The sequence below is a fragment of the Strongylocentrotus purpuratus genome, unplaced genomic scaffold (assembly GCF_000002235.5).
Source record: "Strongylocentrotus purpuratus isolate Spur 01 unplaced genomic scaffold, Spur_5.0 spur5_scaffold_15, whole genome shotgun sequence".
NCBI lineage: Eukaryota > Metazoa > Echinodermata > Echinoidea > Camarodonta > Strongylocentrotidae > Strongylocentrotus > Strongylocentrotus purpuratus.
The window spans coordinates 1217002-1230178 of record NW_022145600.1 but is presented as its reverse complement, the minus strand read 5'-3'; the positions used below and the strand labels follow the sequence as shown (position 1 = coordinate 1230178).

The 13177-nt window shown below is 36.4% G+C and overlaps 1 protein-coding gene across 1 annotated transcript in view; it reads left to right on the top strand.

Moving 5' to 3' along the window:
• Nucleotides 1–13177, top strand: part of LOC582056 (fibrocystin-L) — an 84525-nt gene that overhangs the window by 16339 nt on the left and 55009 nt on the right. The window contains exons 16-25 of the mRNA XM_030986388.1: nucleotides 3431–3576; nucleotides 4455–4612; nucleotides 5286–5600; nucleotides 6129–6286; nucleotides 7139–7264; nucleotides 7916–8021; nucleotides 8482–8691; nucleotides 11009–11074; nucleotides 11562–11680; nucleotides 12555–12696. Of these exons, the coding sequence (XP_030842248.1) occupies nucleotides 3431–3576; nucleotides 4455–4612; nucleotides 5286–5600; nucleotides 6129–6286; nucleotides 7139–7264; nucleotides 7916–8021; nucleotides 8482–8691; nucleotides 11009–11074; nucleotides 11562–11680; nucleotides 12555–12696 (1546 nt within the window). The remainder of the gene's footprint in view (nucleotides 1–3430; nucleotides 3577–4454; nucleotides 4613–5285; nucleotides 5601–6128; nucleotides 6287–7138; nucleotides 7265–7915; nucleotides 8022–8481; nucleotides 8692–11008; nucleotides 11075–11561; nucleotides 11681–12554; nucleotides 12697–13177) is intronic.

Here is a 13177-nt window from a genome sequence, read left to right as displayed (position 1 = left end):
TATACTGTAGTTTCGTGACAAGAAATAACAAAATATTTAATGAGTAATGAGAAACTATCATGACACTACCAATTGTACCTAATAAACATCGCAATTCCAAGTATTTATAATACAAATTCTATTTTTTTGTTTTAAATTGGCAAATGGTTTGTAATATTAAAGTAATGTTGAGAAATACAGTGGCTTGCTTATAACTGCTGAGGACATTATTTTTCTCAAAATTTTAATAAAGCTGATATATCATCATCATCATCATCATGATTATTGATATTAGTATTATCATTATTGATATTATGTTATTATTAGGTGGTCTGTCAACGACAGATCACCTATTGTTTTCGTCAGAATTTTCTTTCTTTATTATTATTATTATTATTATTATTATTATTATTTATTTTTATTTCCTACACTTTTTTGTGCCATAGATAACTCAAGTTCGGTTCCGTCAATTTCATTCAATTTTGGCACAGTCATAGGTCATTGCCATAAAACGTGACAGTAACCTTTTCAAGGTAATCAGGTCATCGTGACGTCATCCAGGCGCCATTTTGTGAAATCACATTATCCATCATATCTTCATGATGCGTCACCAAAGGTTATTCATATTCATATCACATATACTTCAGGTCAAGGGTCAACAAGTCATGTCATCGAAGGTCATATAAAGGTCATGACGCGCACGTACTCGCGCGTCAAAATTTTAAAATGCTCAAAATCACTTAACTATTAAACGAGAGTACGAATCAGGTCATTTTAAGCATTTCAAAATTTTCCGTCCGTACTTGTCCCCGCGCGCAGTGCGCGCGCTCACAACGCGTGGAAAAGGTCGAATTCAATTTGTTTACATGATTCGGATTCCTCTTACCGTAAATGACAATTTACATTAATTTCAGTCACTCTTGACCTTTCATAAGGCCGTGAGCGCGCGTCAAAGTTCACAATCCGCGCGTGCTGCTAAGGGAAATATAATGCAAATTTGATCAAAAACATGCCATTTTAAAAATCGAAATAGCTCTTCAGATAGTCCATTGACCCCCAATTTTTATATCATGGTTGGAAAAAGCATGAGTTGGAGATATGATTTCATACCACCCTGACTCGTACAAAGTGAAATAAAGTCATCATATTGGCATCTAAACTCAAACAAATGTATTTTGTTGATGACGTCATTTTTGTCTTTGTTTAATTGAAATTATCTCACTTATCGGTGATTGATTTTCTCCCAGATTTCGATATGTTGTAGCTGAGATAATTCTCTATCAGAATATATCATTTATTTTTCATTTAGATGACATCATCATAGTTAAATATTCGATTAAATGCGACAATGCATAATTTGTCATATTTGCGTGTTATGTCTATGGGAGGTCACTTTTTTCAAGACTATTTGCTATCTAAATATTTCCGCATTTTTTCAATCAGATGTCAGCATCATGCTCATACTCATCATCGTCATCATCATCATCAATATTAACATCATCATCATCATCATCAATGTCACCATCATCATCATCATGGTCTGAAGATGATGATCATCAACATCACCATGATCATGATCATTATCATCATCATCAGTAACATTATCGTGTTTATCATCATATAACATTATCATTATCATGATCATGATCATGTTCATCATGATCATCATTGTTTACATGTCTATATAACTTCTCCCATTCTCAAATCTATCATAAGACATAGACAGACCACCTTATTCGTCTTCGTGACGAATTAAATTTCTAGTTAGGTGGTCTGTCAACGACAGATCACCTATTGTTTTCGTCAGAATTTTCTTTCTTTATTATTATTATTATTATTATTATTATTATTATTATTTATTTTTATTTCCTACACTTTTTTGTGCCATAGATAACTCAAGTTCGGTTCCGTCAATTTCATTCAATTTTGACACAGTCATAGGTCATTGCCATAAGACGTGACAGTAACCTTTTCAAGGTCATCAGGTCATCATGACGTCATCCAGGCGCCATTTTGTGAAATCACATTATCCATCATATCTTTATGATGCATAAACAAAGGTCATTCATATTCATATCACATATACTTCAGGTCAAGGGTCAACAACTCATGTCATCAAAGGTTACATAAAGGTCATGACGCGCACGTACGCGCGCGTCAAAATTTTAAAATGCTCAAAATCACTTAACTATCAAACGAGAGTACGAATCAGGTCATTTTAAGCATTTCAAAAATTTCCGTCCGTACTTGTCCCCGCGCGCGGTGCGCGCGCTCACAACGCGCGGAAAAGGTCAAATTCAATTTGTTTACATGATTTAGATTCCTCTTACCGTAAATGACAATTTACATGAATTTCAGTCACTCTTGACCTTTCATAAGGCCGTGAGCGCGCGTCAAAGTTCAAATTCCGCGCGTGCTGCTATGTGCAATATAATGTAAATTTGATCAAAAACATGCTACTTTATTAAAATCGAAATAGCTCTTCAGATAGTCCATCGACCCCCAATTTTTATATCATGGTTGGAAAGAGCATGAGTTGGAGATATGATTTCATACCACCCTGACTCGTACAAAGTGAAACAAAATCTTCATATTTGCATCTAAACTAAAGAAAATGTATTTTGTTGATGACGTCATTTTTGTCTTTGTTTAATTGAGATTACCTCGCTTATCAGTGATGGATTTTCTCCCAGATTTCGATATGTTGTAGCTGAGATAATTCTCTACCAGAAATATGCCATTTATTTTTCATTTGAATGACGTCATCATAGTGAAATATTCTATTAAAGGCGACAATGCATAATTTGTCATATTTGCGTGTTACGTCTATGGGAGGTCACTTTTGTCAAAACATGTATCTGCATGACAATGTGTTTTGACCAGTATCTCGGTTATTATTCAACAGTTTTCTCCCAAATTTTAGTATGTTGTAGCTGGGACTATTTGCTATCTAAGTACTTCCTTTTTATTCAATCAGATGTCAGGATCATGCTCATGCATGCTCATCATCGTCATCATCATTATCATCAATGTCACCATAATCATCATCATGGTCTGAAGATGATGATCATCAACATCACCATGATCATGATCATTATCATCATCATCAGTAACATTATCGTTTTTATCATCATATAACATTATCATTATCATGATCATCATCACCTTTTCTATTATGATCATCATCATGTTCATCATGATCATCATTGTTTACATGTCTATATAGCTTCTCCCATTCTCAAATCTATCATAAGACATAGACAGACCACCTTATTCGTCTTCGTGACGAATTAAATTTCTAGTTTTTATTATTATTATTATTATTATTAATATTTTTAATATATCTATCATTACTGTAGTTATTATGATTATTATTATTATTAGTATTGTCATTGTTGTTGTTAATTGTTCTGTGTTTTTTTCTTCTTCTTTCTATTCAATGTTCATGCAGTTGTGTTTTGGCATCCGAGGTTCAGGATTTCGAGGTAGATTCCAGGTGCGATATGTCGTGCATTCCAGGGATCCGTCTGATGACAGTGTCTCCTATATCAATAAATGGATTGCCTTCTTCAATGACGAGGAAGAGCCATCAAACACGTTAGTAATTCTTTCCCTAAATTGTTCTTCTGATTTGTGATAATTTGTCTAACTTGTTTTGTACATGTAATACACAAATAGGATTCTTGAGATTTGTCTATGTTGAGGCTCATTCTAAGGCAGTTCTTTGATACTTTCTTTAGTCCTTTAGTTCTATACCTTATTGTAATGGGCTTCTCTCGACCATTCCCTCGACTAAATTGGATCATGTGCAACGGCTACAAAATAAATTGGGCAGCCCGATTGATATTTCAGGTTTCTAGGGACCATCCATCTCAGCCACATCTTGAGATCATTACACTGGCTTCCTTTGAAACAAAGAATGATTTTTAAATTACTCTTGTTTGTCTACAAAATACTCATTAATCAAGCTTCACAATATTTGGATACCTGTTTTAATTTATATACACCTGCCAGGGCATTGAGGTCAGCCAGTGATCCTCTCCATCTCACATATTCAGTCACTCGCACATTAGCCGGTGATAGGACATGTATCTGTCTCAAAATATTGGAATGATCTTCTACCACTTATAATTAGACAGTCTTTATCAGTTATTACCTTCAGAAAGGCCTTGAAAACACAACTTTGGGGGCAGTTTGTAGTTGTAAGATTGTTTTTCTTATTACATGTACTTGAAATAATGTGTTACTTTAAAAGAGCACTATGGCAGTAACTGGTTTCAACACAAGTGTGCTTGCTACTGATGATGATGATGGTTATTTACCCCCAAAATGGTCACCCTTTGAAAGACAATTTTGTTTTCCCCGTTTTATCTTGGAACGGCAAGAATTCCTGCCTCAATGACCTTAAAGTGTAATGATAGGTTTTAAAAAATGTTATAGTAAAGTTTTTTCTCTCTTTTTCCTGTTTTCTGCAGATGGGAACGGCGTTGCTTCAACCTCTATGACATTGCCAATGATGATGATGATTATGATTTAAACAACTTTGTCTACGAGGCATATAGAATACAAATAGATTATGATCCAGAATATGAGTGCTATGTTGATTATGTATCCATCGGCCGTAAAACAAGTGGTAGGTGTGATGTTGCTTTGTGTTTAAACCCCAGTCACACCTTCAAACTGATCCCAGGAGCCTGTTTCACAAAGATCCTTAGTCGAACTTAACTCTAAGTTGGACTTAACACTATGGAAAGCCATTTATAGCCTTAAAATAAGATATATTCAAAAGTGAAAATTCAAGTATTTTAGACTTTTTATTAATTCCACATCAAAAACATGAAATCTCCTTGATAATAGAAAATATGAATGATTTGAATCAACATTTCATGCCTTTTAAAATAATTTTTATAAAATATTTTCAAAGATGCTGATGGCATTCCTTAATTTTTAGGTTCTTTGTGAAACACCCCCCTGATCAACTCCAGACTGACCTGTCCCTGGCCATTTGTGGTACTGTGGTGTTAAAGGGAAATCCAGAGTTGAGCATTTAGTACTCCAAAAGAAAGCAAAAAAATCAGAGAAGCAGATTGGTGAAAGCTTGAATGAAATGGGGGAAAAAATGAAGCCATGAAGTTTTAAAATTTGCAAACTTCAAATTGGCTGATTAGTAAAGTCACTCTGATAAAAAAAGCTGGTAGAAACTGGCAAAACATTGCAGAGTAATACCTTAAGTAGTTCTAGTTCGAGTAATTGACTCATAATTCGCTGTTGATTTCTATCTTGAAAATTTGATTGATTTTTTGCAGGGAGCTCAGCTGAGATTCAAAGGAACCCCAGTGCAAGGCCCAATAACATCTTCGTGATAGACATAGATGTGGATCTGATCGAAGGGAACGCAGGCAATGCATATCGCATTACCATGATCGGCGATCACTGCAGCTACGATTTCCCTCTGTTTGAGATCACCAGTGCTGATGTGGTGACGGAGGATGATGATAAGGTGGTCTATGGATCCAGTGGATGGCCTGAGGGTAGCAACATAGCGGTAGAACGAGAGCAGGCAGCCACACCTCCTGTTGCCGGGAGCTTTGACCTCCAATTTGATGGCAAAACAGCCACAGGTTGGATCATATTTTGTCACTTGTTTGAATTCTGATGAATATCATGACGGAAACCCGTCGTTTAAAATTGAAACCCCTATTTGACTTTAAACCACTTTTAGAGCTGAGATTGGGGTTATATAGCCTTAAGTAAACACTAGCGCTGTAATCACTGTATAAAATCGTGATCGACAGGAGTGGTTTTGGGAAAGGAGAGCGTGCGCTGTATGTGTGTAGGGTTTTACTTCCACATAACACACATGTTCATCTCAAGTGTAAAAGCACCCCCACAAAGAAGAAAAAACAACAACAACAACAGACACCAAGGGTAAATTATCACTGACTAGGGTAATATATATGTCACTGCAAGCTCTCATTACACACAAGAAAACAATCCTGTCTTCTCAAACTAGTCCTTCAGATAAAAGTTGCTACAAGGACCGAGGATTTTCAAAACATCCTTGCCAAGAACCCTGTCCAAATGGAGTGACTTGGCAGTAATTTATGCACTGTAATGTTTATCATTATTCTAATCGTTGAATGTTACAGGAATCGATGCCATGGTTACGGAGGAGAGGTTAAAGCAATATCTGGAGGTGGAGCTGATAACCGGGTTTGTGAAAGTGACAAGGTTAGGTTTCTGCTCTGCATACTCCTGGCAAGTAGAGTTTACTGGGAATGGTGGCAGTCAACCTCTGATTACTGTGGTGAGTCTACCGATAGGACCAGACATTGTGGTCTAATGTTTATCTGGACCTTCACTTTGATAGTAGGTCCTAGGTTCAGATCACAGTAGTGAGTATAATGATAGGACCACACAGTTTGGTCTAATGGTTTATTATCTGGACCTTCACTTTAATAGTAGGTCCTAGGTTCAGATCACAGTAGTGAGTATAATGATAGGACCAGACAGTTTGGTCTAATGGTTTTTTTTTATCCGGACCTTCACTTTAATAGTAGGTCCTAGGTTCAGATCACAGTAGTGAGTATAATGATAGAACCAGACAGTTTGGTCTAATGTTTTATTATCTGGACCTTCACTTTGATTGTAGGTCCTAGGTTCAGATCACAGTAGTGAGTATAATGATAGGACCAGACAGTTTGGTCTAATGTTTTATTATCTGGACCTTCACTTTGATTGTAGGTCCTAGGTTCAGATCACAGTAGTGAGTATAATGATAGGACCAGACAGTTTGGTCTAAATGATTCATTATCTGGACCATCAAAACACATGCGTGCCATTTTACAATCTTACCTGGTGAGTGAGATAACAAAAGACAAATAAATGGATGCTAAGTACACTAGTGCGCCTATATCATTTGATTTCAAGTAGATTTGGCATCTCAATAATCTTATGTATTATTGTCATTATCAGATTATGAAAAGACCAATTATTGAATCAGAATCACTTTAATACAGAAATGTAATTCCTAGTTCAGATTTTGGAAAATATATGCTATCTTAAAAAGCTAATTGCATGATGCAGGAAATCTAGTGAAATGTAGATGTATCATGGATCCCACTTAACATGTATTTGTTGATTTCTGTTTCTATGGCAGCTAAGCCACACCCTCACCAATGAGCAGTCTGGAGTGGATCTTCAAGTCACAAAGCAGATGGACGGACATCTTTTCCTGAACCCCATCCCTGGAGAGTTTCTGAGGACCCCTCACGACAAACCGCAGGTATGGTATGGCATGAAGAGTTAATAATAATGATAATAATAATAATATATCTTGTTTACCCAGGGTAGCCTCATCAGTATACTTACTGTTCTCCCTGAGGGGCCTTGCGATCATATCATTACCCCAGCTTTAGCCGAGCTACCATGAAAAGGTGCTCAAGCATTCAAGGAATTTCTTCCTACCAGGTACCCATTTACCTCACCTGGGTGAAGTATGGCAAATGTAGATTAATGTCTTGCCAAAGGACATTAATGCTGTGGTTCATTGGCATCTTGGCAGCAAGCTGTCACAAGGAAAAAACAAAGCTGTCACTTTTGCCTTGAAATTTTATAGTGAAAAGTATACATCAAATAGGACTGACCAACATAAATATTGTTCTTCTTATATTGTTTAACACAAGTTTTAATAATATATGAAATATTGTGGTACAGTGCAGTCAAATTTACTTCAGTTACTGAATACCAAACTTCAACCCAGAACCAATCACTATACCTTACCCATTACCCAGAAATAACCTAAAATCTAATCGCTCCTGTAACTCAAATCTTACATCTTAGATGAAGTAAAGCCCAGAGGTGATGTTCAGGAGCAAAGTTAGTTCGCCCTTTCTTTCATCCTTTTTATTGAAACTTTTTGTTCTTCTGTTCTCAGGTTCAAGTACGAGCTAAGAAGTTGCTAGCCTCCTGCATTGGTGACTGTTCATTTGAGTACACTAATGAGGCCACGCCCACCTTGTCATCAATCACACCTACTGAAGGTATGTGTGCCATCGGGATTGTAGACCAGGAATTCATTGGATACGGGAAATAATTAACTAAAACCTAAAGCTTTTGCCAATTGTCAATGACAGCCATTTTCACATTAACAAACTGCAGAATTTGCAAGAATTAGACATTCGATCAGATATGATACAATTAGTTTTTGTCATAGTAATTTCACTAATTTGAAAAACTCGTAATATTTGCCTAATTTTCACTAACCTAGGTGCACCAGGTTACTCTGTGAACAAAGTGTGGATCACCAAGACCACCAATTAAAAGCAGCCAGCATGCAGGGAGGGGATATCCTTTCATATTCTCTTCTTGTATTTCCGTCTTTCTCCTTCCTATCTCTCCTTTTCCCCCTTTTTTTTTGGGGGGGGGGGGGGCGAAGCTACGCCACTGGTTTTGCAGGCCAGAAAAATTGACAACAACACCACGCTTGTTATCATTTTACAGGTTCATCCACTGACAGCACAGCAATCACCATTACTGGCTCCATGTTCAGTACCGAGTCGTCTGAGAATACCATCACTATCAATGGAGTTACCTGTGAGGTCATGGCATCAACCGATACTGAAATCACCTGTAATGTAGGACAGTCACCTGCTGAGGAGTACGAGGTCAAAGTTCAGGTCCTTGGCCTAGGATTGGCTTCAACCCCAAATGGTTATAATAATAATAATATTTCGCTTATATAGCGCTTAATACAATGTCTCAATTTAAAGCACTTTACAGATATATACTATTATATCCTGCATACAAAAATTGTTGGCTTTTGATTGGTTGAGAGCTCGTCACATGACCAGAAATATTTGACCTATTTTTAGAAAGTACTATATGAGAGTACTATTTTGGTTTACTATTTGGGAATTTTTAAAAAAATGTAAATTTGTTTTTGGAATTGAATCAATTTTTTTTTTCAAATCTTAATTTAATGAAAACAATATATTTAAAATCTTTTTAGATAAAAATTGACATTTTTATGCCTCCGTTACGAAGTAGCCGGAGGCATTATGTTTTCGGGTTGTCCGTCCGTCCGTACGTCCCGTTCTCGTGATCGCGTTATCTGAAGAACCGATTGATGGATTCCTGCCAAACTTTGGTCATGTATGTATCTTGCAGAGCCGATGAACTGATTAGATTTTGGGGTCACGAGGTCAAAGGTCAAAGGTCACAGGGCTCATTATGTATGCAAAAACAGCTCGTGATCGCGTTATCTAAAGAACCGATTGATGGATTCCTGCCAAACTTAGGTCATGTATGTATCTTGCAGAGACGATGAACTGATTAGATTTTGGGGTCACGAGGTCAAAGGTCAAAGGTCACAGGGCTCATTATGTATGCTGAAACAGCTCATGATCGCGTTATCTCAAGAACCGATTGATGGATTCCTGCCAAACTTAGGTCATGTATGTTACTTGCAGAGCCGATGAACTGATTAAATTTTGGGGTCATGAGGTCAAGGTCAAAGGTCATGCGGCTCATTATGCAGGCAAAAATAGCTTGTGATCGCATTATCATTAGAACAGATTGATGGATTCCTCCCAAACTTAGATCATGTATGTATCTTGCAGAGCCAATGAACTGAGTAGATTCTTGGGTCATGAGGTCAAAGGTCAAAGGTCATGGGCTCATTATGTATGCAATAATAGCTTGTGAACACATTCTCATTAGAACTGACAGATGGATTACTATTTAACTCGGGACATCTTGCAGAGCCAATGAACTGAGTAGATGTTAGGGTCATTTGGTCAAAGATCAAAGGGTCATATATGTATATGAGAAATTGCTTGTAATCACGATATTCCGAGAACCTGTTAATGGATTACAATTGAACTTGAATTTGAACAATTTCTTCTGTTTTGGTTTGTAAAATTGCTCTATGACGGAGGCATCATTTTTGACTGCGCGCAGTCGAAGTCCCATCTAGTTTTTGTTTTAAATTTGTTTTCTCCCAAAAATGTTTATTTTTTCATTTAAAAAAAAAATAAATAAATATTTGATGCTGGGTGGAGAGTAGCAAGTGCAGGTTAATATCTTGCCAAAGGGTATTAGTGCCGTGTCGGGATTCCAACCCTCGACCTTCCCATCTCCAGTCAAGCACCTTAAACTACTCGGCCACGACACTCCCACTGGCTGGGATTATGCTTGTGATTAAAGACAACTCAAGATCTGAACTGATAGTACCCATTCACTTGACTTTTGGTCAAGAATCTGAGGTTTCTGATTCCTGTCTGGCTGTGATATTATTAGTCAAGACATAATTACTCTACATTTGGCAAGATCTTAAAACCCCTCTGCACTAGTTTGGCCAGGGGGAATTATACCTCCCTGCAAGGTCACTGACAGGTGGTTATCTCATCAAATCAGCTCTCAATTAACATAAGAAAAAGAGGATCATGGGGGACCAATAGGCACCAATTCGGCATTTTTTGCTATATAAAGGGCGCAAGTAGTGCAGTAGGGCTCTAATCTACTTTTGCCACTCAAGATGTGAAAAAAATTATATGTATTTGTATCATAAGATCTTTGTTATCCTGAATAAATATGTTAACAAATTAAACATAAAAGTCTTTTGGGGGGTTTAAATGCCATGTAAAATTGAACTATTTTACTTGTAACTGAATATGCCAAGAGGGGTAAGAAAAGGTAGCCTTGACAATCAAAGTCACTTTTAAGCAACTTGCTTGTCTAACTGTCATAAGATACCGAAAAGTGAAGCTATATATTTGAGCCATTTTATTACACTGCGGCAGCTAGTATTCTAAGGCAGTTACAGTGTCCTGTGTGAATAAGACCCAAGATTTCTGAATGAAGACGTGTTAACATCACTGGGCTCATTCAGACATGACGCAACACGTCTGTTTTTTATGATGACGTGAAGTGTAATGTGCTTCACATTTCTTCAGGAAATCTTTGTATCAAGCACTATATAAAACCAGATTATTTTTATTATCATTTTTTTGTTCTCTTCATTTTTCAGGTGCTGTCAGTTTCATCTATACATTTGATTTGACATCAGTCAGTCCCTCTGTAGGGAGTACTGCAGGTAAAAAAAAAATTATTTTCCTTTAAATTTATTTCTAATTTATTTTGAAATAGAGAGGATTGGATCCTGTTTGAGTATAAGGAATATCATTCAGAGGTCTTTGATATCAGTCCCGAGCACCATAACATAAACAAGAGTTGCAATCAATTGTGTCTCCCTTGAGTTTAATTGTACCCTTTCCATTCCATTGTATCTCTACAATGAAAAGTTACTTATAATCAATTTTATGTATTACAGAAAGATAAAATCAATTGCAAAATATAATCAGTTGTAGCAGGAATTGAGAATTGATTTTTATCAACTTACAGGACACAGGTCTTCAAGGTCACTTCAGGCAATACTTTTTACCATGCCCCTCAAAGCAATCATTATTTGTATACCGGTATTAGAATTATACCACCCATTGTAGTATTCATCTACAATCTTACCTATGACTACATGCATGTATATATGCTTGATCTTATTGTTTTTTGTTTTTGTTTTGTAGGTGGAACAGTTGTAACTATCAATGGACATGGCTTCGGTGACAACATGGAGGTCACAGTAGCAGGCAGAGTTTGTGATATCATCTCTGTGTCTTATGCTATTATTACATGCAAAGTTCAGGTAGGATACCATTCTTCTTCCATCAACTGGTATAGAAATATTTAATCCATGGCTTCGATACAGGAACTAAGTGGTACCATTTCTCAAAGGGATTGGGTAACTTTGTCTCAGACTCTGAAACAAATTTCTGGATTTCATGCTGCAATCATAATTATAAACCAGTCAGGAATCACATGACTTTTACAAGGCTATCGCCTGTCTGATTATCAAGATATTTATGATTGGAAATCAAAATTTCATTTTTCGTTTTCATAACGTTTTTTTATAACACTACAGTCTATTGGGGAAAATGAGTATTGTAAAACCTGTCACTCAAAGATTTTTACTTTTACGCGGCACTTCGTGATCATTTTGAAGCGCAATTTTTTTAGGGCTTCAATATTACACCATATCACAGACACTGATAACACGTAGGGCCATGCATCTCAGATTTAACATTGTTAAACAATGTCTTTAAAGCCTTTAAAAGCCTTTTAAAGATAGACAAGTCAGTACTCAATGGATTAATGTTTGTAAATGAGATGGTAAAACTACTAGTTTTATGTCTTACCAATAGAAGATATTGAATTATTGTTGATATATATGGCCTTCTAGACAGATATTAATATATGTATATATATATATATATGTATAGAACAAATAGTTTGATGTTGATAATCCTCCGTCACGGCAATATACAAATAATATGTAACACATTCATATATATGTATATGTTTCATATCATTTCCTGTGGTGAAGAAAGTATGAACATTTTCACAAATTTAGTTTTACCCAGAGTCAAGGAATGCCTGGAGTGACAGTTCATTTTAAGTGTGTTCATACTCATCACTTAATCTGCCGGTCTAAATGATGTATTCTTTGTTTTAACTCACAGTCCAGCAGTGAAGGAAATGATACTTCAGTGAACGTGTTCATACCAAATGGTGAATCTGCCAGTCTAGACAATGTGTTCACACTGACAGAAAACATCACACCAACCATATCATCTATCAGTCCAACTGTATCAAGTGTAACAGGTATGTCTGAACAGACCCATTTCCACAATAAAGCCTCCTTCACATGTGATCCCATTAACGCTTTGGTTCCTTTTTTAGCCTCTCTGGGGTTTTTTTTTTTTTTCTTGGGGGGGGGGGGTCAAAATTCATATGATATGCATAAACAAAACTCATACATTTAAGAGATACAAAGCAACTCTTGTGATGTAAATATAAATTCATTACACCCCAGTTCCTTATAGAATATCTGGATAATTGTGAAGCAGTATGAAATGAATGCATGATGACTTCTTCTATCATCTGGATACTGTGCAGCACCCACTGCCTACGGGAACCGTGTGATCAATGTATTAACCCTGTGAGAATTAAAGAATTCAGTAGTTAACTGGTTAAGAGGTTTAATGGACAGGGACGGTGTGATTTTGATAATTGCACAGAGAAAGAGAGAGAGAGGATTGGCTTATTCTTTATTTTGCCCAAAAGGTGACCATGGAATGCTATT